Source organism: Pezoporus wallicus, unplaced genomic scaffold (assembly GCF_028554395.1).
Source record: "Pezoporus wallicus isolate ANWC-B61680 ecotype Strahan unplaced genomic scaffold, APGP_CSIRO_Pwel_v1 contig_1583, whole genome shotgun sequence".
Classification (NCBI taxonomy): Eukaryota; Metazoa; Chordata; class Aves; order Psittaciformes; family Psittacidae; genus Pezoporus; species Pezoporus wallicus.
In genome coordinates this window covers 1,001,473-1,023,067 of record NW_026637266.1, presented here as the reverse complement: position 1 = coordinate 1,023,067, position 21,595 = coordinate 1,001,473, and the positions used below count along the sequence as shown (strand labels likewise).

At 37.6% G+C, this 21,595-nt stretch overlaps 1 protein-coding gene across 1 annotated transcript in view; it reads right to left on the bottom strand.

Annotated features, from left to right (window-relative positions):
* The window catches only part of COL25A1 (collagen type XXV alpha 1 chain), a 294,833-nt gene that overhangs the window by 39,662 nt on the left and 233,576 nt on the right, over positions 1-21,595 (bottom strand). The window contains exons 13-18 of the mRNA XM_057404557.1: positions 20,868-20,921; positions 19,334-19,360; positions 16,363-16,407; positions 12,077-12,109; positions 11,882-11,917; positions 7,922-7,966 (exon numbers count right to left, since the gene is read on the bottom strand). Of these exons, the coding sequence (XP_057260540.1) occupies positions 7,922-7,966; positions 11,882-11,917; positions 12,077-12,109; positions 16,363-16,407; positions 19,334-19,360; positions 20,868-20,921 (240 nt within the window). The remainder of the gene's footprint in view (positions 1-7,921; positions 7,967-11,881; positions 11,918-12,076; positions 12,110-16,362; positions 16,408-19,333; positions 19,361-20,867; positions 20,922-21,595) is intronic.

Here is a 21,595-nt window from a genome sequence, read left to right as displayed (position 1 = left end):
ACAGTTTCCATACACGGGAAACCTAGCTTTGTGGGCTTGGGGAAAACCCTGACACGTTCCGACACACAACTTTGAGGCAGGCTTGGAGCTTCAAAACTCCTGCCTGCTGGCCTAGAGGACCTCCAAAAATTCCTGCATCTGGCACGAGTCTAGCTGCAAACTCCTCAAGAGCCACAGACCTTGGGAAAGCCCAAACTGTCCCTTCTGACATGGAAGGGTCCTAATTTTAATCACATGAAGTGACTACAGTATGCTTGTCTTACATGTTACTCTGATTTACCCATCGGCAAGTACAATGCCCTATCCTTGCCTGACTCCACTGAAAGAATCCTGCGAAGGTAGAGACATACAGAAGAGCTAGCAAAAAATCCCTAAAACCCAGATGCAAGGCAATTTGGAGAACTATGAAGTTATAATAATTTTAACTTTATTCACTGGTGTCTGTGTTGATTCTCCAGAATTTGTCATCTGCTGCCTCAGACTTATTTTCTGAGATTGCTATCTAACCAAAATACTGTGACTTTTCCATTCTGCAATGGAGTGAGAGCCAAATTCTCAGGAGTCTGGAACAGAACAATCCATGACAATTAATGAAGCCACACTTGCTCGTGCCCTGCCTGCATCTGTGGCACTCAGTTTCAGTGAAGCAAGTTCGAAGAAACTCGGCTAGCTTTAGACTATACAAGTCAGAGAGGACTGCCCATTATACATTCTCACTGTGAAGGGCATTAGAAGGACTTCACATATAGCCTGATGTCCATGGGAATTTTGTTCTTGGGAGGACTACAGTATTCAGCTCATAAGAAGGAAATGAGCAGAGTAAAATGAAATCTGCTAAAAAAAACAAACCCTAACCCTGTTTTATACGGTCTTTGTTAAGACTTTTCATACCCCTTCAGAATTGGCTCCAGAAATGGCCAGTTAAAACAGGTTGTCTGGCTCACTCATCGCATTTGAAACAATATCTTTAATCCCTAATCAGTCCCTAAACTTAGAAAAACAATTCAGGTTTAGAATTTCCAAATGCATGTTTAGCCTTTATGATTCATTTAGAGTTAGAGAAGTAAAACCTTACAACCTTGCTAACACCCTGGAGCTTCACAATGAGCCCTACTTTGTACCTTTATTGCTTTTTAGTGATCCTAATTTTCTCATCGCTTTTAAGTTCTGCTTGCTTAGAAAATACGTTTCTTTGGAAGGGTGTTAACAGAACCAGTAATAATTCTGATTAATTCTGCATAGATTAGTCATATCACGGACTTCTTGCTCAAAGGTTAATTATAATTCAAGTCACTGTAGATTTCAGGATTAGAATAAAAACACTTGTTGTAATAAGCACTCCATTTTCAATTATTTGCAATGGCTGCAAATAATTGCAAATAACTGCTATATTATGAAAAGTATGGCCCCAAATTGTTTTCTATAGGAAACAGATGATGAATCTAAGGAATTTTTGTTGCTGCTCTGAAAGGTAAAAGTAATACTTTCAGATTACTGAAATTCAGATTACAGATTTTCTTGATTTCTGAATACAGCAGAATATTTAACTCCCATATTATTCAGCTGCTTTAAAAATTTGTGATTTTGTTTGATTTATTCTTTTTTAACAAAAAAAAAATTAAACTATGCCATAAAACAGATGCTGTGAAATAAATCCTTATAAGCTCAGTCTTCCAATTAGTAATATCTTTAGAGGAAAAAAGTCTTGTTTTTCAGTTACTTATGTTTTAGCCTTTCCAGGAAAGTAAATGAGAGCTTTCATGGTAGTTTCTGATGGGTTAATAAGAACCGCATATGAATGCCCCAGTAAACACTCCTGACACATGCATACCATACAATGTTAATGATGATTTAATTTTCTGGCCTCGATTCTCTAAATTAGTTCTAGGAAATTACATGTCTACTGTATGCAAGTGATTACTTCTATAACATATGGAAACCAGACAGATAGGAGTGGATGAACAAAGCAAGATATGCAGCTATATACATACAGACATATACATTTGTATATGTACTTTAACCCTAGGAAGTAAATAATGAAAATTAATGGCACAGTTGTGTAATTTTTTTAATTTTATGTTTTACCTACCCATGCATTGAGATACTTCTGAAAACTAGCCCTTCAAATATAGGTACTAAGTCCTACTCTTTTAGATCAGTTCCCTTTTTCACACAGAACATGCATCCTTATAGTCTACTTTTCAGTATCGGACCTATACAACACTGCACATTTTCCTCTGCTCAGGCAGATGACCCACTCTTAAGAACACTCTATGTGAGCAGTGAAAGGTTAGAAATCAGTTCACCCTTGTATATTTCAAAATGTATCAGCTAAGACAAATGCATATCAGGGAGAAACCTAAGTTCTATGAAGCAGGGTTTGAATCTGAATTCCTACAAGTTTTAGTTGCTGCAGTGGACATGCTTAGCCTACCTCTATATCCAGGATCTGGAGATGCCTGTCACAAGGTCAGCTCATCCCTTCCAGCTCCTAGTTCAGGCTAAAAAGAGTTCTGAGTGTCGTGACCTTTAGGATAAAGATGAAGTGAAGCCTGGACCAGAAAATAAGAGGACTTGAATAAACTAAAAGAGACATACAGGCTCTGCAGGTTTCCTGGAAACAATCACTAATAAGGAAGGAAAACAAGAAGAGTGGAAATATGGAAAAGGAAAAATGCATTAGGAAAATGCACTCAGCCTTCCTAAGAAGCCTTGGAGAAAAAAAGGGAGTTCAAAGAACTTTCCTATAAGCGGTAAATTGCGTTGACTCCAAAATGAAATGCTTGGAACTACCATTTCTTTCAGATTTCCTTTCATTTTACTACCAGATGAGAAGAGCAACATCTAAACACATGAGCTTAAACAGCAATCGCTTGCTTTTCTAAGAGAGTTTAAATAGGATACTAAGTTCTAAGCATCCAGCTTGAAAATTCAGTCACATTTTCTCTGTGAGTTTTCTTTTCCTGCAGAACTCACTAGATGAAAGGAGCATCGACTCTTCTAGAGCTAAAAATATAAGTTCTGTGGAGCAGCAAGTTTTTCAGTCTTTACACAAAATTAGGAAAGTCACTGGATCAGATCTTTGAATATGAACAGAAAAAGAAAAGGAAAATAACACATGAAAATTAGAATTGCTTTTGCTTTAAAAAAAAACAAACCTGAAAAAAAATCAAATTTCTATATCTTTATCCGGGTTCTTCTAAAACCTTGCTCAGGCACAGCTCCAGGGAAGTCAATCCAAAGCAATTGTATAAAAAGATGCAAGATGCTGCATACTGGCAAATCTATTGAAGCAGCCAGTTCCACTGGATTGAAAAACACAGAAAAATTTCCCTACTGAAAGTAGAAGGGATGAGCAGCCTTTCTTTTCTCATGCCAAATCATTCAACAGCAGTTTTCATGGACACAATGGAATAAACCACACAAGCTTTGTTTCAGTATTTGTTTTAAAAACAGAAGGAGAAATGCCAGAAATGCTAAAGAAAAACAAGATCCTGTATAAAGTGCTGCTACTGAGGGGAAACGAGTGTTCTGTGAAGGCTTCCCACTACACTGATGAAACTGAGGACTGTACTGCCCAAATGACAGAAAATGCAACACGCGATGGATTTGAGAGATGTCTGACATTACAATGAGTAAGAGTACGCATGACTTCCATCACAGTAAGTGAGTGCTGCTGTGTACATATCATCCTATGAAAGTTAAGAGATAAAACAGATAGATGAAGTTAGTGTTTCATAGAAAGTATTCTGTGTCTGCTTGGCGTCAGTTGGGAGATATCAGAGCGATGAGTTAATAGCCTGTGTTTAGGTGCCTTGCTCACTTCCCAAGTGACATGGTGGAACATTCAGGGGATCATTAAGTTTCCAGCCATTCCTAAACAGCAACAGGTGCTTGAGAAACATTTCTCCAGTATGTCACAGACAGCTTCATCACTGTCTTAGAAATAACTGACTGCACTTGTGTTTCCTCCATGGCACCAACTGACAATGAGGAGAGAACGAAAAAGATCAGGAAGAACTCCCAAAACATCCGCATGTGCATGGTGAATAGGTCTAGAAAAGTAAGTAATGAAAGACCCTGCTGCATACTCTGAATTCAGATATGATACTTGCATGTGCATCCAACGTTGCTGTTCATTCAGACTCCAGTATCATATTCAACCAAGCTCTAACAGGTTCCTGGGAACAGTGATTAATTAATTGGAATGGCATTATAAGGAGCTGAAACTTTCCCAATGATTAGTATTTATTAATCCCTTAAGTAGTTTGTCTACACATTCAAGCATACTTGCCTGGAAGTCTTAGAAAGCTTCTCCAACCATGAGAAGGAAGCTGAGATGTACCTGGAAAGATATGGTCCACTGCCTGCCATAGCATTCATGTTTTCACAGGCTGTTTTAGCATTTTTAGAGAGTGCTATGTATGTGCACAGTTTCCTAAAACATTTACTAATACAGCCTGACACTGTAGAGAAATTAATTCAGAAGCAAGCAAATTTGTAGTTCAACTAGTAGATTTAAAGAAAAGGAGACTTACAGTTCCTTACAGAGTAATAAAAGGGTAAATATTGAAGATTAGAACTACATTGAAGAGTTTCCTATGTGTAGAATATCCCTGTATCCTACATTTCCTTACATGGAAGTACTAGAAGACACTAAAGGAAATTCTTTCAAAATCAGAAAACACAGTCTTCTCTCACCTCTTTCTTCTCATCTGTCTAGAAGATACCTGAACATATCAGTCCACCAACATCCAACAATTCCAAAGCTATTTAGAACATAAAAGCTCTGTAAACATGATCCTCAGACAATGTTCACCCAAAATCAGCCGTGTGATTTGAGTTACTCTATATCAAATGGATATGAGCTTTTGCTATTTATATACCTAATTCCTAGAACATATATTGTCCTAATTCCTTGAATACTTGGCCGGTTGAACACAGCTACATCTATTCATCTATAGGAATTGATGCATTTTAGCCATCTTGGGATAATCTTTAAAACCTGCTTAGGAAATGTGTTTTACCAATAACTCAGGGCAAAAGGCAGAAAACAAATAGAATGTGTTAATTTCTAGATCATCATAGGCACAAATTTAGTGAACGTTCTGTGATTCCAATTATATAAGATGGAAGAAAGATCAAAAGTGTGCTGAGAACCGTAAAGTGCTTTAGCTGCAAGAAACCTCAATGGAAGATTCTGCACAAGACTTTTGAGTGTGCCTGTACATGCCTGCGTAATGTAACAGAAATTGAAGAAAACAGTACTGCAGAAAACAAGAATAGTATCCAAATTATACCAGAAAGACAAAAAATATTTAGATTTTCATACTGGGAAAGAGATTAATGGCCACTGCCTTGTATTGAACCCCATCACTTTCTCCTACATGTTCCCACTAGCGCTTTGCTTGAGTTGCCAGATGCCCATCTCACAAAGTTTGGAAATAGCCTGCAAAATCCTGCTGACAGCTACTGTGCTGGCATGCAAATTCATGAGAACTCTGAAATCCACTAAAGTCTTAGAAAAAAACTTTGCTTATGGAAACTTCTTACATGATGTAACAAGTTCCTAGATGTTGTGATGACACTGTGCAAGGTTTGTACTATATCTGTTGCATTATGCCATCACTGCATATCACTGTTAAGACAGAATAGCAAACACATATTTTAAAGAGTTTTATGAAGTCCTGAAGTAAACAGACCCCAGAAGCCCCGAGAAGAATGCAACAAGCAACAGGGAATAATCAGGAAAATAAAGAGTTATTGCTTTCAGCTTTGTGCGGTAATACCATGATAACACCAAGAGATTGCAAGTCCAGACAATTTGATTTCCTCCATGCTTAAATTTCTCATCCAGTCACTATCTCAAAGTAGCTTTCAATCAATGTCATTTCACTGGAAATCTGTTTTGCCATAAGATATCACTGAGGTTGTTCTTGGAAATTGATAGATGATTTTACCATGGTGATACATCATTCTTCGCTCAAACAGAGAGTGAGAAAAGGTGCAAAACTACTGCTTTTTCTTTCCCAATAACTGCCCATATGCCTAATTCCAGCTATTCACTGGTTTCTCCTATGACTTCTCGGGCCATAGATAAAGTCTCTGAGACAGAAAAATGTAGGCTTTTTTCAACAGATTCATTAATTAAAAAGAGTTTACAGATGCCTTGAATCAAAACAGCACCCATTCTGCAAGTTTGATGTAACCAGATCTGGTTTTGCTCTCTCCTATGCACATTCTGCTAGCTTGAATGTCACCATCTAGGGTGTACCTAGCCACTTCAATTCAGAACTGCACTAGATGGAATTTCTTCACTGAACCGCCACTAGTCTCCCTCTGGCCTAGATTTTTAATAGAAGCTAGCATTCTCCTAAAAGAATTAATATTTGACCATATTATTCCATTTTATTCTGCAGGCAACTGTACTGTTTTTCCACTGTATCCACTGAATTCTGAAACAAACTTTCACTGGGCAAAACTCCCACATTTCATCCATTTTTCACTTGCCTTTCAGGTGAATCTGAAAGCTGCCCTTCTGAGCCATTCTTACCACTAACAAGTAAAGCTTAACAGCAGTAAGTTTCCCAGAGCAGAGACTCAGATTTAGGCTTTTTTATTTACTTGCTGATGATATGCATGGACATGCACGATCTGCATGAACATGGAATCCCCAAAGACCAGCTGTAACTCCAGCTGGTTTTGGCAAGTGCCCCCAAGATGCTGACACTGACCTCCTACTGAGCTACCTCTTAGATCGCTGTTAAAGAAAACAGAATAGGGATTGCTGTCAGAGGTCCTTATAAAAAGAGTTTCATCACACAAAGGACAGCGCCTACATGATCTTCACTAGACAATATAGGGTTTATTCTCATGGAAAATGAGCAAACTCCCTGGGAACTATATTTTCAGGTATTACAACAGACAAACTTTAATATGCACATTCAATTCTTCCCATAAATCACCAGTAACACAGAAGGGACTCCATGCTTCAGTGCTGTGGCAATTCACAGGTCCCTTGAGAAAAACACTGCAAACGTTACATTCCATGAGAGAAATCCTAAATGCTACCAAAATGGACAAGAGTTTGGCCCCCTGTCACTGGAGAAATGATATAAACCATCTCCTGAGGTATCCACAGGCCCATGATTGAATGCAAAGAAAAAGTTTCAAAGAGATTTTGTTTTCTGAAAGCACAGTCTTTGCTACAAAAGAGAAGCAACCACTATAATCTGCATTCACTCAAGATATGTGATTCCACTCAGTTTCTGCAGCATTATACGGTTACTAGCTCAAATTGTACAAGCATCTACAATTCCCAGTGCAACCACTTATGCTAGAACTAGATCAACCACATGTATTTTGTATCAACTAACCTAAAGATCCTAGACAAACCGGAAGGCAGGGACTAAACCAGGTATTAGGTCAGGGATTGTAACTAATAGAATCTTATTACAACATTTTGACTTGTCAGTGGAAATCACTGCTGTGTAATGGAGCACAGAGTATGTCTGTCGACAGAGCCAGCTCTCCACAGCCTGTGTATAATTAACGCAGTTCTCTGTCTGGAGGCTCAGTAAAGTCAGTAGACTATTGCTACTGGAAAGCACACACCAAAGTGGAAACCAAGTAAAGCTTTAATAACAAGCCTCTTCCATTAAAGTATAAAAAACCCTACCATATCAGATTATTTTTTAAAGCACTGGAATGAAACACTCCACATTTTATTGTATGATATACTGCTTGTCTACAGACACTTGGCTGATTTTCCATGTGAAACCATTTTGTGATAATCCCCAGTTCAATACCAGAGACAGAAGAAGATACAGCACAGGTACAGCAAGTCCATTTTAGCCACATTCTTGTAGTCTCCCCCTTTGTGGTGTCCCCTCCCCAGTACAAGAGACTACGATTTATTTACCTTTATCCCAGGGAGTCCAGGAAGCCCAGGAAGACCTGGTTCACCCTATACAGGAAAATTACATAATATTACAGACATTATTCAGTTATAATCACTATCCAGTGAACACCCCTATATATTCTGCAGCAAGATAAAAAAGCATAGATGACTGCTAGCCAGTTCAAGCCGGACTGATATTTGCAAAATGAATGACTTAAATTTACAATTGTAAAAGTCATGTTAAGAACTTAAATAACTTCTGGGAACCTTGGATCTGAAGATGACACCCAGGTTGAAAATCCAGATCAGAAGAGTCAAAAATGAATTCACATTAGCCTTCACCAAAACAGAATTAAAAAGCAGCAATGGTTCATTTTACATGCTGCCATTTCAGCAGACAGATGTTTAATTCTGTTCAGTTTTCAACTCTGAGCTAGATATTGTGCTGTGTAACTGTCTGGTTTAGCTACAGAGCAATTAAGAAGAGCTTGGTTTAAATTGTGCAGCTCAAGCAGGACTACCTAATTATAACTGGGCCACCATTCTTATGGAGCTATCTGGAGCATCATTTCAGTGCTTGCTATTTATCTGTAAATATACATGGTGTCATGAAGGATAATGGGAATGTAATCTTCTCTTACTTTACCCAGAAGAACCTTGCTTGTTTAAAACTGCAATGAAAAGACTTATAGTGCTGCATTTGCAAGGGTTATTTTGTAACAGGAATTGAAAACTGAATGTATTAATTTTGAAATGAAGTGGATATTAGTCTAAAAAAAGAATGACAACATTCGCACAAATGGTCATTTTGAGATATCAGCTAAATGGAAAGACATTGTCCAGGGAAATAAAGACGATGAATAGAAAAAAAAAAAAAAAAAAAGCAATAACATGAAGAAAACATTATTTTAAAGTCTGGAGGTTTTATTTTAATACAGAGATGGATTCTAACCAGCAGCTTGGATCTGAATATTCCCTGAACTTTCTGGAAGCTCAGGTCTGAACTCTGAAACCATCTTTTACCTTCAGAATGAGTTGAACTATATTCCAGATTTTGTACGCTGCTGAGTATTATAGAAATCCAGATTTCAACTCTGTGGTTTGGGCTGATTCATCCATATTGTGCTGTTTAAATATTTTATGTGTATGCATAGGCATACACTCAGTCATACACTCACGTATATACATGTCTACATACACAAATATGAACACATACATGCGCAACATAGATATTTATCAGTACCCAGAGACACTTCTTCGAGGCATTAATATTAAATAGACTTGTAGGGCTACTAACAAAATTATATTCTGCCACAAACTGAAGAACACAACAAAGGGTCTGCAAATTGCTTTACCAAATTGAGTGATTTTTAAATGTTATAGAAGGATCTAATAACAGCTTCTTTGCCCATTTTACTTACTCCAGAATTTTAACTGTTCACATTGCCTAAAAACACAGGAAATATTCCAGTCTCAAAATATTAACTATAACATCAGATGAAAGAACAGAGGCTAGGACACCATTTTCAACAGATACTAGTATTTTTGGGTACGTTGCCCAACTTTCTAAAGCAGAATATGTGTTGTTACTCTTGCAAAACAATAATCCTTTACAAAGCCTCCATTGCACTCATTCCTGACAAAATGCTAGTTCCAAAACCTTACTTCTCTGTCTTGCAGTTTCTTACTGGAGTAGCCATACATACAACACTACTACTGTGACCTTTTCTCATCTAAGTGTGGAAGTACTAAATTTCACTTGTAAGAACAGCATTTGAATAATTATAACTGATAATCTATCGCTATTGCTGCAGTAGGTCACTGTTTAGTCTTGGGACAGAGATAACTCTCATAGACCCACATGTAACAAGCAGAAAGGAACCACCAAAGCCAGCTCAGAATTACAGTAATCAAAACCAATTAAAATGCCCCTCAAAGATAACTTTAAAAAATGTGAAACACATTGAAATTGCTAATGCTAAATTCTTCTTGCAGAAGAATGCGTAATACTTCCTTTTCTGGACCTTTCTTGATACAAAAAAATTAAGTATGATTTATGAGAAAATGATTTTTAAAGAAACCAAGGCTGTATACTATCTCCATCTCATAATGCTCAGGTTGGCAGGGCAGGTTGTTCTGTCACCTCTGCAATATATATGGCACACAACAGGCTTGTCAGGCCACTGAAATACTGTCACATTTCAAGTAAATACTATTTAGGTGGGCAGCTCAATATTTACCTGTCCTTAGGAGATGGGTAAGGAATAACTGGAAGAAGAGGAAGAAGTTAAATATAAGGAAGGAAGGAAGACACCAGCAGGAAATCGGAGTGGGACATGGTAGGGGGAAAACTATTGTGGAGACTTAGAGGGTAGAGGCACATCTCCAGTTGGAAAAAGGGTTCCCCAAAACCTTTGGTGGGTGAATGGGTACCTGCTAAGCAGGGGGCAGAACAGCAGACAAGGGGCACCTGGCTGGAGGAGGCACTCTGAATGAGCACATTACTGTGGCTGCTGTTTGGGCTGGGACCTGTGTGGCACACTGGAAGCTTGTGAGGTGAAGGGGAAAGAATATGTTAAGCCCCCTTTGGTGCGAATAACAAGCTGAGACTATAGGACATCTGAACTGCGTACCTCTCACTTATCTGTTACCTAAATGAGATCAAACCTGAGTACCTGGGGACTGAGATCCAGGTGCCTGCTGATAAATCACCACTAGTTTTGCCTCCACAGCAGCTAATGAGGATATGAATCTTAATGGGCTCCTAAGCGCATTTTCTAGTTTATTCCCCAAGAAAAGCATACACTGCAGAATGCACGCACTGAATGATTTTGTGGATTCAATAGCTTTAAACTACTTTGATTACCTTTCCTAACTAAAACTGCATTTTACTAAAGCACTTAATTTACAACCACAATAACCTTTGTTTAGTCTTATAATTAGTGACAGTCATAATTTCTCAAACAAAAAGACTTAACATTTAATTTTATTTTATATTTGTTTTATTTTTTTATATATTTTAGGGTTTTGCTTAGTCACCAAAAGACCTCAAGTAATAGAAAACAGTTGTACTGCCACTCGCTATATAGAATTTTAGCTCTTGGCTGTCTGGAATACCTGCTAGCTTAACTGGCAGATGAACTCTGCTCCACTCTGGCAACAGTAGGTAATTTTCAATGTTATAAGAGGCAAAAATGGTGTCGAAGGCTTCTGACGAAAACCAAGTACTGCAAAACAAAAATCTGGTTCCCCCATTGTCTCTCCTCTTTGTCCTTTCATCAACTCTCCCAGCAGGACCTGCCTCCTACTCTCATGAATGGCAGCTGAAGGAACAGCATTTACTGTTTTTGATGTACTATAGATTCAAAGAGGAAATTCCCCAGCCTCAGAGGGCCTCATGTGGAGTCATTATAGCTCCTTCTGGACCTCTACTCGCAAAAGCAGCCTCAGCTACATAGCGCCCAGGGGAATTTCTGCCCCTGGAAGGAAGCACAGAATGGCGTTACCTGGTCTATATCCTTCCAAACACATTGTGTGCCTCTGACAGTTTGATTCCCCTTACAGGTATATGTGAAGGGGATTCTAGTCAATATTTATTTTCTTCCTAGTGAGACGTAATAACGCACCACAGTCTGAAGGTTAATATTCAGTCAAACATGCAGGGTTAACTTGTGATTACTCATATTCTTTGTTAGTCTTCCCAGCTGCAATTGGGTAAGCTTTCAACGCAAGTGTGCTATGGCTAGAAGGGGAGGTGAGTTAGTCTAATATTGCTTTTCATCTTTATTAGTATAATCATTCCTGTACTTTTAAAAAATACAAATCAATCACACACCAAATGCTTACAGGCGTTGCGCTGTTAAACTGTACTGCCTTGGTCTCACCCTAGTGCAGGTAAGTACCAGTGGTAACATCTGTGTAACATCATTTATTCACAAATCCAAGAGAAGAAAAGGAAAACTGAACATTTCCAACTAATACCTTTTGTCCAGGCCGTCCAGATTCACCAGGTTCACCCTAAAAGAGATGAAAGATATAAGATCTGACAAGATGAATTAAAAATAGAGCTAGAGAAAAGCATAACATTAACGGTACTTGAAATGTCTGTGACACTACAGATTAACACAGACCAACCACCCCTCTTGTCCCTATAAGACTGCTTTAAAACCAAATTACCTTAATTCCTGCAGCAGAAGAACCAGGGTCACCCTGATAGAAAATTCACAAGGAATAATTATATATACAGCTTGTCAAGAAAAATATGTAAGAAAACATGCAAGAGTATAGGAAGATTATATAGAAAAATAACTATATAGCAAGATTGCCTGTTCTCTGTGCTGCTACATAGGAATTTACCCAATGAATTAAATCGGTGTGGCTCAGAAAAGGAACAGAATTGTTTTTGAGAATATGTAGAGAGATTTTTGTTTCATTCATCCAAACATCATAACAGTTATCCTCAAATTTCACAGCTACTAATGTAGATTATATAATTGCAGATTTTGTATAAATGTGCTTCATAAAGCCAGAAGATGGGACACACTTCAACATCTCTAAATTGCTGATATCCATTAAAAATCACTTACTGCCATTTACAAAGAATACGAGCAATCTTTTGACCTAACTCTACAGATGGCAAGTGTCAGGTCTCAACTGACAAAGCTTTTTGTGCTATTGAAGGTTCACCTTGGAAAAAAACCTCAGTGACCTATGTGTTTATCCCCATCAGGACAAGTCATAGCTCTATTTCCTCAGCAATTCAACATATTTCAACTGATAGTTTAATGCAGTAAAGTGTTATACTTCACAGATGAGAGAGCTATAGTAATTTATGTATTCAGGAAAGGTCTCTTACGAGGAGACATACAATATTCAGAAAGATTCACCTGTGTTTTACTGGGTTGACTGGGTTTGATAGGCATTGATATGAACAAGGGCAGAGGATCAGAGAGTGACCTGGCCAAGAAGCTTTTAGCTCAGAGTTTTGTATGACTGTCACAAGATCTTTACAATTCTTGTGCACTCATACTTGGCTGCATTTTTTTCTTAAATGACACACCAAACAGAAATTAAAAAAACCCAAACAATAATTTGCTAGTCAACCTACAATCTGTTGAAGACGGCTGAAGTGCTTCTATTTGAAGAACTGTCTCATTATTTGTTATGCAAAATAAATTTAGATTTTTCACTGAAAGTAACAGTGAAGCTGCTAGAAAATGTTCCGTGAATGACACAGTTTTCATGTCTAGAAACCTGAGCTGCCTCATTTTCATAGACATACATGACTGATACTGCTGGTATCACTTAGAAGTCTGTAGAAAACCTCAAGGACTTTTTATAACTATAAAGTGGTAAAGCAACTGGTAAGAGACATTCACGAGTTAAACATTTTGAAGGGTAATGGTGGATATGGGGAAGGTAGGACAAAAAGTTTCCACCTACCTGCAAGAATCAAAATTAATATGGGATTAAAGAAAAAATTATTGTACAGCATGTTTTCAATTCTCTGATGAGTCAGACAGTTTGGAAATGAAGAAACGTTAACAAGGGAACATGCACACAGAAGGAAGATGCTTGGTAGTTTCTAGGGATCAAGGCTACAGTAGAAGAGTTGAAGCAAGAACTCAAGTCTGGCACTAGAAGTAGGACAATTCAGCTGAAATGGTTTCTTTCTTAAGTCACAGGTCAAGATGTAGGCACCCAAGTTTGTATTTCTGAAAGCCACTAGGTACAACAGTTCAGAAAACAAAGCTATATTAATTCCACAAAGAGGAACCCAGTCCTAAGCCAAATCTGACACTTGTCAACTTGTACCTCTCTCTCAAAATATAAGTGAAAATTTACTATTTATCTCACAGGAGCATTATTTAAGCTTTTAAATAAATGTTTTTAACTTTTGTGAAGTATCAGTTAGATTTCCTAAGCATATGTGTAGTATTATGATCTAGTGCAATGGCCTCTTCATTTATTTACATAAAATTAATGACTTGTTTACTGAGCAGGAAAGGTTTGTAGATGTATGTCGTTGAACACCTGAGAACTGAATGGATGCTAGCCTTACCTCTGAATACATGCAGCAGCTCTCTTAAAAACAGTCTTTAAAAACTAAGCCTTAATAAGACTTACATGTCTCCCCAGAAGTATTCAGCTGGAAAAAACTACATCTGGTAGTGAAATTCCATAATGTAATACATGCCCCAAACATTTTACAGCTACCCAAATAAAGACACAGGTTTTGTAGCAGGGGAAAAAAAAATAACTGAAGGTACGTATAAGCATAATGCATCAATAAAGCTGTCTGTGAAATTTGCTGGAACTCAATTTTGTCTGCTGCTTTTAAGTAAACAGACAGTTTTTAATGTTACGGTCCTGCCCAATAGAAAGCACCCAGTAGAAAACATAGAAGGAATGCTATTGAGCTATTTTAAATCCCTTGTTATACTAGGGTTTATACTCAAGATAAGTTTAACTGCCTCCTCAAGATGATTGTGACTTCAGTAGAGAAAGTACAGTCACAACACAGTAAAAAATACAAATTAAAAAAATATATGGAAAAAAATCAAAGCTACTTTGTGAACATGTCAAATATGCCTGCAATAGTCATTCTGATTTCCTTTAACACTTACATGACTAGTGATTGCTGGGCAAATTCACGCTGGAATTGTATGTAATGATCATACAGCAAAATCTTTCCCCTACGCAGGAAATAATATACTCCTTGTTAACTAGTACAAATGTAATGACACCAAGTTTAATGCTCACTCTTAAATTATCTGTCAAAAGACACCCTCCTAAGCTCACTTACAAATGCTGTTTGCAGAACTCTCTATCAGCAGCTTTAAGCTGTAACTCTCCCATAAGATCTGGGCCTTTTGTTTCTAGGTGGCAGATTTTCTTGCGATCAGGAAAATGGAGGAGAAATAATGAAGGGCAATTAAGCCATAGTTCTGATGTCTCTTGTAAAAATTCATGCAGTGGATTCTAGCCTGTTCTGGTTAAGACAACGCACTCCACACAATCAGCATTGTTTCCCATGTCTCCTCAGAAACTTATATGAAACCTGGAAGAGGTGGGAGACTTCTGCATTATGAAGTTCAACAAGTTTATTGAAATTTCTTTAGATACAGCAATTCCACAAATTCACTGTTGAAAGCTCACACAGAAATATTTAAAGCATTATACATGGGAGAAGAGATTTCCCACTGAAAGGAGAGAACTTTTTCTTTCTTTAAACAAGATCCCAAGCAAGGATATGTGTGCACTGGGGACTAAAGCACGGTATTAGCATTCTAGTGGATGCAAGCTTGCTCTCCCGGTAAAGTAGAAAAGGGACAAGTGAAGCTGCACTAGGCTTTCAAGAGAAATTATACACTTCCCATTTACTTGTTGCAGGACACTAGGCTTTCAAGAGAAATTATGAACTTCCCATTTACGTGTTGCAGGACTATCTCTTTGAACAACAAGCTCACACTTGCTAAAAGATTACATTCTTGAATGATACAAAAGTGGATCGAGATGATGTTACCAGCATAATTTGTGTAAGTAACTAATAAGGTTCTTAAGACTTTCATCTGGGATAATAAGCATGACTGCAGATAAAGTATTATTTAAACAAACTTTGGGAATCCAATAACTTGACTATTCTTAAATCTAATGTCTATTTTTAATTGCTGATTTTAGAATATGCCCCCAAAAAACCTTACATTCTTGAAAGCATAGCTTTACTGTACCCAAACCATAGAACCTGAGAGATTTGCATGCATTCCTTGCCAGCTTGATAAATCCATCATAAATTTCTCCTTGCACTGAACTGATGTGAGTTGGTTAAGCAATTGTACACACAGGGGTACAAGAAGAAATCTTTTTTCTTCCACCCAAGTGTAGTCACTAAACTGGATGCTTTTAAAAGCATATGACCTCCAAAGTGATGGTTGGAAGAGATCATTATGACTCGCCCTTCCTGTGCAACACAGGCTTCTCTGCTAGACTATCACTTGTGTTAAAGAAAGCACATATGAAAACTCAAATTCTTTTTCTTTTCTTTCAATGATACAGCATAAGTCACACATAAAATCAAGTAAAATAAATTGGACAATGTCTTCGGTGACTTCTAAAGCATATTGATACTTTGAACTAACAAAGTATTAGGTGAGGTTATTGCTGATGTCATCTGGCAAAAAGATTTAGTAAACCATTTTTATCTTCAACTCTGAATTGTCCAGCTGGCAATTTGAAGGGAAGTTACCTCCTGCTGTATAAAGTCAAGAATTTTACGCTTAATTGGACAGAACAGTGACATTTTTCCTGCTCTGCATAAAAATGAACAGTTACATCACTCAGAATCATTAAAAAAACCGTTTAAAATGTGTTTTTCTTTTGATCAGATTATTGCTCTCATTAGCTGCTTGTTCTGTAAGCATGCCTAAAGAACACATTTTCTTCTCTACTAATAAGTAGCATACCTTTTCTCCTGTGTCACCCTTCTGTCCATTTTCTCCAGCATCACCCTGTAATTACAATATATACTATATTTTAGTGACTTTATGTGAGCACACAGCATGCAGAGGAGGCTCAGCATTCCAATATGATTAGCAACCTAATTTTGTTAATCAGGTAACCAATCTGTCTATGACTTGGTCAGGAAGCATGGTTTATATAGCTGCTGTGTCTTACACAGTCTTCAGTACAGCTGTAATCCCTTTCACAGGTCCTCAAAAAAACCCACAAACTATCAAATAACTACATATATTGTCAGTATAGTCTACAGACTTCCCCAGTTCACTGTGGTTTAGCACTGAAGGAATGATTTCATGGTGATTCAGCATTTTAAATTACCAGTACATTTGTTTTTTTCAAGAGAGACATTCACCTAAATGCATCTAGTCAAATTCAGGTGACAGTTCCATGATTCCAATACCGTTTATTAGGACTCTCAAGTAACTTATGGCATATACTGTCCGAGTCTGAAGCTGTAAAATGGCAATGGTTTGTGTTGGAAAGGACCTTAAAGATCATCTAGTCCCAACCTGCTGACATAAGCAGGGACACCTTCCACTAGCCCAGCTGAATACTGCCAGGGATGGGGAACCCATAACTTCCTTGGCAGCCTGTTCCAGTGTCTCACCAGACTCACAGAGAAGAATTCTTTCCTAATGTCTAATGTAAATCTACCCTCCTTCGTCTTAAAGCTATCTCCCCTTTTCCTGTCACTACATGCCTTTCCAAAAGTTCCCTCTAGAGATTTTCAGTTACTGGAAGGCTGCTGTATGATCTCCCCAGAGCCTTCTCTTCTCCAGGCTGAACAATCACAACTCTCTCAGTCCCTCTTCATAAGGGAGGCGTTTCAGCCCTCCGATCAGCTTCATGGCCCTCCTCTGGACTTGCTCCAGCAGGTCCTTCATGAATGATTCATAGACTGAAAAAACTTCACTGAATGCCCCTCCAAGGAGTAAGAAAAATTATTGTTATCTCTACATAAATACTATGCATTATTTATTGTTAAGAAAAGGTGATGTCCAGATAAAGTTTTTTTTAATGTCTGGGTAGGCATTTTCTACTTTAAAACCAACTTTGTAAAGAAACATTTCCAAAGATTTACCTTTGGAAACAGCTTCCACATAAAGTCATATAGACCTACAATACGTCTAGACTGCACTAAAAAGTCTTTGCTACATATGACTATAGGCCAAAAATTTCTGTGGGACTTAAGGTTCATGTAAAGTGTGAGAATTATTTAAAATGGCCAAAATATTGACAAATGTTGAGTCTAAGCAAGCAAAAGTAGGTGTAGCAGGTCTTGGTCAGATAATCAGTAATAGTATTCAAATAACAATATTTATTCAGTATCTGTCATATTGCTCTGAAAACCTTAATGTAAAATTCCATTCAGAGGACTTATAACAGAGACCACTTTCTATGTCACTGACACAATTGGAATCAGCTAACAATCCAGCAGTACCTTAATTAAGGGCTTGATAAAACATGGGAACACAATAATTGTTCGGAATGCCATCCCAGGTTCATTCAACATGATACAGTATATTGAGGGCATTTAGAATTACATTTTTAAAACAAGACAAAAGAAAATTATGGAAAAAATATCATTATTTTCAGTAACAGAAATTCAGTATATGTTAAAATCAGTAGTCATTTTTTTTGCATTGTAAAATAAATAATTACTGAAGTTCTTCAACAAATATAATTTTAACTAAAGTAATGATTACTGATGAAAATGATTAATGATGAGTAATGATTAATGAAAATGATTGAGTAATGATTAATGATGAAAAGAGATTCCCAGTACATACTTCTACATGTGGGATACACTCTTTCAAGATCCCCTTGGATTATTTTTATGATGTGCTTTTCAAAATGTGAAATGAATTGCCTTTTCAAAGCATGTTTCCAGCAGCTATACATGGGTAAATATTTCATAGAATCACAGAATGGTTTGGGTTGGAAGGGACCTTAGAGGTCATCTCGTTCCAGCCCCATTGCCACAGGCAAGGATACCTTCCACTAGACCGGGTTGCTCAAAGTCCTGTCTAACCTGACCTTAAACACTTCCATTTCTCAAGAGCAAACTGCACCTGAATACAAGCAACTTACTTTTAAAAAACATGTCTCACTGTATTTGCAGAAGATGAGTCTGTACAGATTCCTAAGCAAAACAAGGTTTACGCCATTTCTCAAACTTCCTTTGTTCAGCTGCAGAAGCCTGACTCTCAGTGTGTACTTTTACATGGCAGCTCCTACTGGCCACTTTCCCTGGAAAATCGTAATTAAACCCAAGCTTTGCTGTGTGGAGCTTGTTGCACCCCTTTGTCTTCCCTTAGCATGACTGTGGATGTCAGACCAGTAACTCCTTGCTAACTTGCTTCAAGTCACAACACCATTAGTATTCAATTGGTGCTGCTGGTACCCCTCTGGACAGTCTACAGCCTAAGATTGTTGGTGCAGTTTCCCCTGCTTTTACTTAAACTAATGCATGCAAGAATGGAGAGCTCCACTTTCAGTATGGGGTGAACTTGTTACATATATGCCATTCAGAGTCTATGTAGTTATCACCCTGTTATCTAATTGTTTTACTGACACAGGTGACAGAGCATTAACATCAAGTTATAAGAAATGTGTAGATCTCTCATTTATTAGACAGGCTCATCTTTTTCTGAGACTAATCATAATTAGGATTATTTTCACAGTTACTCAACTGTGCAGCCTCTAACACATGACCACTGCTCTCTCCGACTAATCACACTGCAGTGACTTTCATTAGTAGGTGTTATTTGATACTTATAAAGGCTGCACCATGCTGCACAAGTTCTAGGTAGTAGCTATATTTATTTCTTCTTAAACTCAGAATCAGTGCACTGGTGATTCTCCAAACAGTTCTACAAAACAGAACCACAACAAAGGAAGTGGAACATATCTCACCTTTTCTCCTCTTTCTCCAGGGTCACCCTAATGAAAATAATTGAGGCAAAGAAGTTACTACCATAAGCAAAAATCAGTGTTGATATTATGATCATCAGATTGTCGGCTACTAACGATCTGTCACTACTGATGATTGTCTCTGATTATAAAATCCAACAAGAAAATCTTCAATAAACAGTGACATACTGTAATTCAATAGAATTCAACAGGCCAAATATCTTCAACACGATGTTAAAAGCTTAATGATTTGCATGCAGACTTTTTTTCCCCCCATTTTGTCCTAGATTAAACCCTAACTAAACAAGCATATGTCTTTGTGAAGAGGCCTGCCAGGACCCAGGTGACTCCTATGCTTGGTTTTCCTTGTTTTGGGAATGAAACAAAGAAAAAATCCAAAGGCCAAATATGAGGGGAAAGTCTTATGATTCTGTTAATGGCTTAGAAAGATCTTTGGAAAAGACAAAATGCCTTAAATGTCTTGAACTAGTTCATAATTTATACAGGCCAAAGAGCCTTCAGTGTTCTTCACATTCTCTGTAATAAAAGGGTGGATTATAGCCATTATTTTTCAAAATTATAACTTGCTCAATGGCAAATGTACTTTTGCACACCAGCATGACCCTGACAACTCATCTCTGCATTTCTAGCTCATCTCTGCCTGTTTTGATGGCTGGCAGTCGCTAGGCAACTCAAAGGCTACAGCTGTGAATACGAATTAAGCATCAACTGCCATAATTTGGCTTCTTCTGTATACAAAGTAGGAAAAGGTCGTGCTCCTAAATGGTTTGTTTTCAAGCCAGTCAGTAAATGCAAAGAGCCTGCCCTGTGCGTCTGTCAGCAGCAGGGTGATCCACAGGATCAGCTGAGGAGCATATGTGCACCAAAGACATACACTTGCAGGAGATGGGATTAGAATTTAGCATTACCCATTCCAAGAGGCCCACAGGTAGCACCATCTCAGACACATTGAGCTTTCTTTTAAATGAAGTTATCATAAGCTTTATGTTCTATTTGACTTTTCAATATCAAAACAGCAGAAAAAAATATTTAACAACAAAATAAGTGCAAAGAGACATTGTGATGCAACAATAAAGGCTAAGGCATGCTTCTAATGAGTCTTGCTGCTAGCTTTCATAATAGCAGGATCAGCTCTCAAGACTTAACCCTGACATTCATCAAAGAATTGACCACAGTAGTTCTTGAAAAGAAGCCTGAAACGCATTGTAAGGAGCATAAACAAAGTCTTCCTAAAAAGGTCCCCAAATTCCCAAACACTTGCAGGCATATTGCATTCATTTGGCAGAGGATGCATGTGCATCAGTGCCACTGACTGGAATTCTATATGCACAGCACAGCAGAAGAATATGCTTCTTTATGGTGGAATGTGCAAAGCCTCTTACAGCAGTGATCACTGGAGGGAAGAGATCATTAAAAACCAGTGAGAATATAAACCTAAGCTGGAAAGCATGACTGTCATCTATACATGTACTCACATCCCATGTGATTCTGTTTTTAATCCATTTTCAATACCAACCTTAAGCCCTGCTGCTCCCTTCTCTCCTGCTATGCCAGGCAAACCAGGTTCACCCTAAAGGTGAAAAACAAAAGATGGGGTTAAGACAGACATGATTGAGTATATTAACAGCATTTCCCCTACTGTGTGATATTGGGTAGGTAACGATAAACTTTAGAAAGATTCAATGAACACGTCCTCCACAGTTGGGCACTAAATTGCCTTATTTCACCAGATAGAGTGGATCAACTCTAATTAACTCCTCTATAATAAGAAATAATTCTGCTGAAATACACAGTGTGAATACACAGATGTCAAACTAAACAGAAAACAGAACTGTGACTTCTAATTATGAAAAGTTGTCTAATTAACCTTTACAGCATAGTCTTCCCGGCAAAACTGCCAACGCTTTCCTCTTCTCTACAACTTAGAAATACTGCAAGAAAGGCTTATCTGAAATTACTTTGACATTTGTTCTTCTGGTTTCATACAGAAGGCAGATAATGAAGAAAAATGAGAAAGGCCCGTTGCAGAAAATAAGAGTTTAGAACAGACAACTTTTACTTTTTAAAATATACCTTACTTGTCAATTTTTTTCATATTCTTATACCACTGGCTGAAAAGTAGATTTAAAAGATTTAAAATTTTTCAGCATTACATCGATATTCCAGATTTTAGTGATGTTTAATGGATAGAACATATACTTTTCCACAGGTTAAAAAGTCATAAATAATTTTCATAAATCAGTC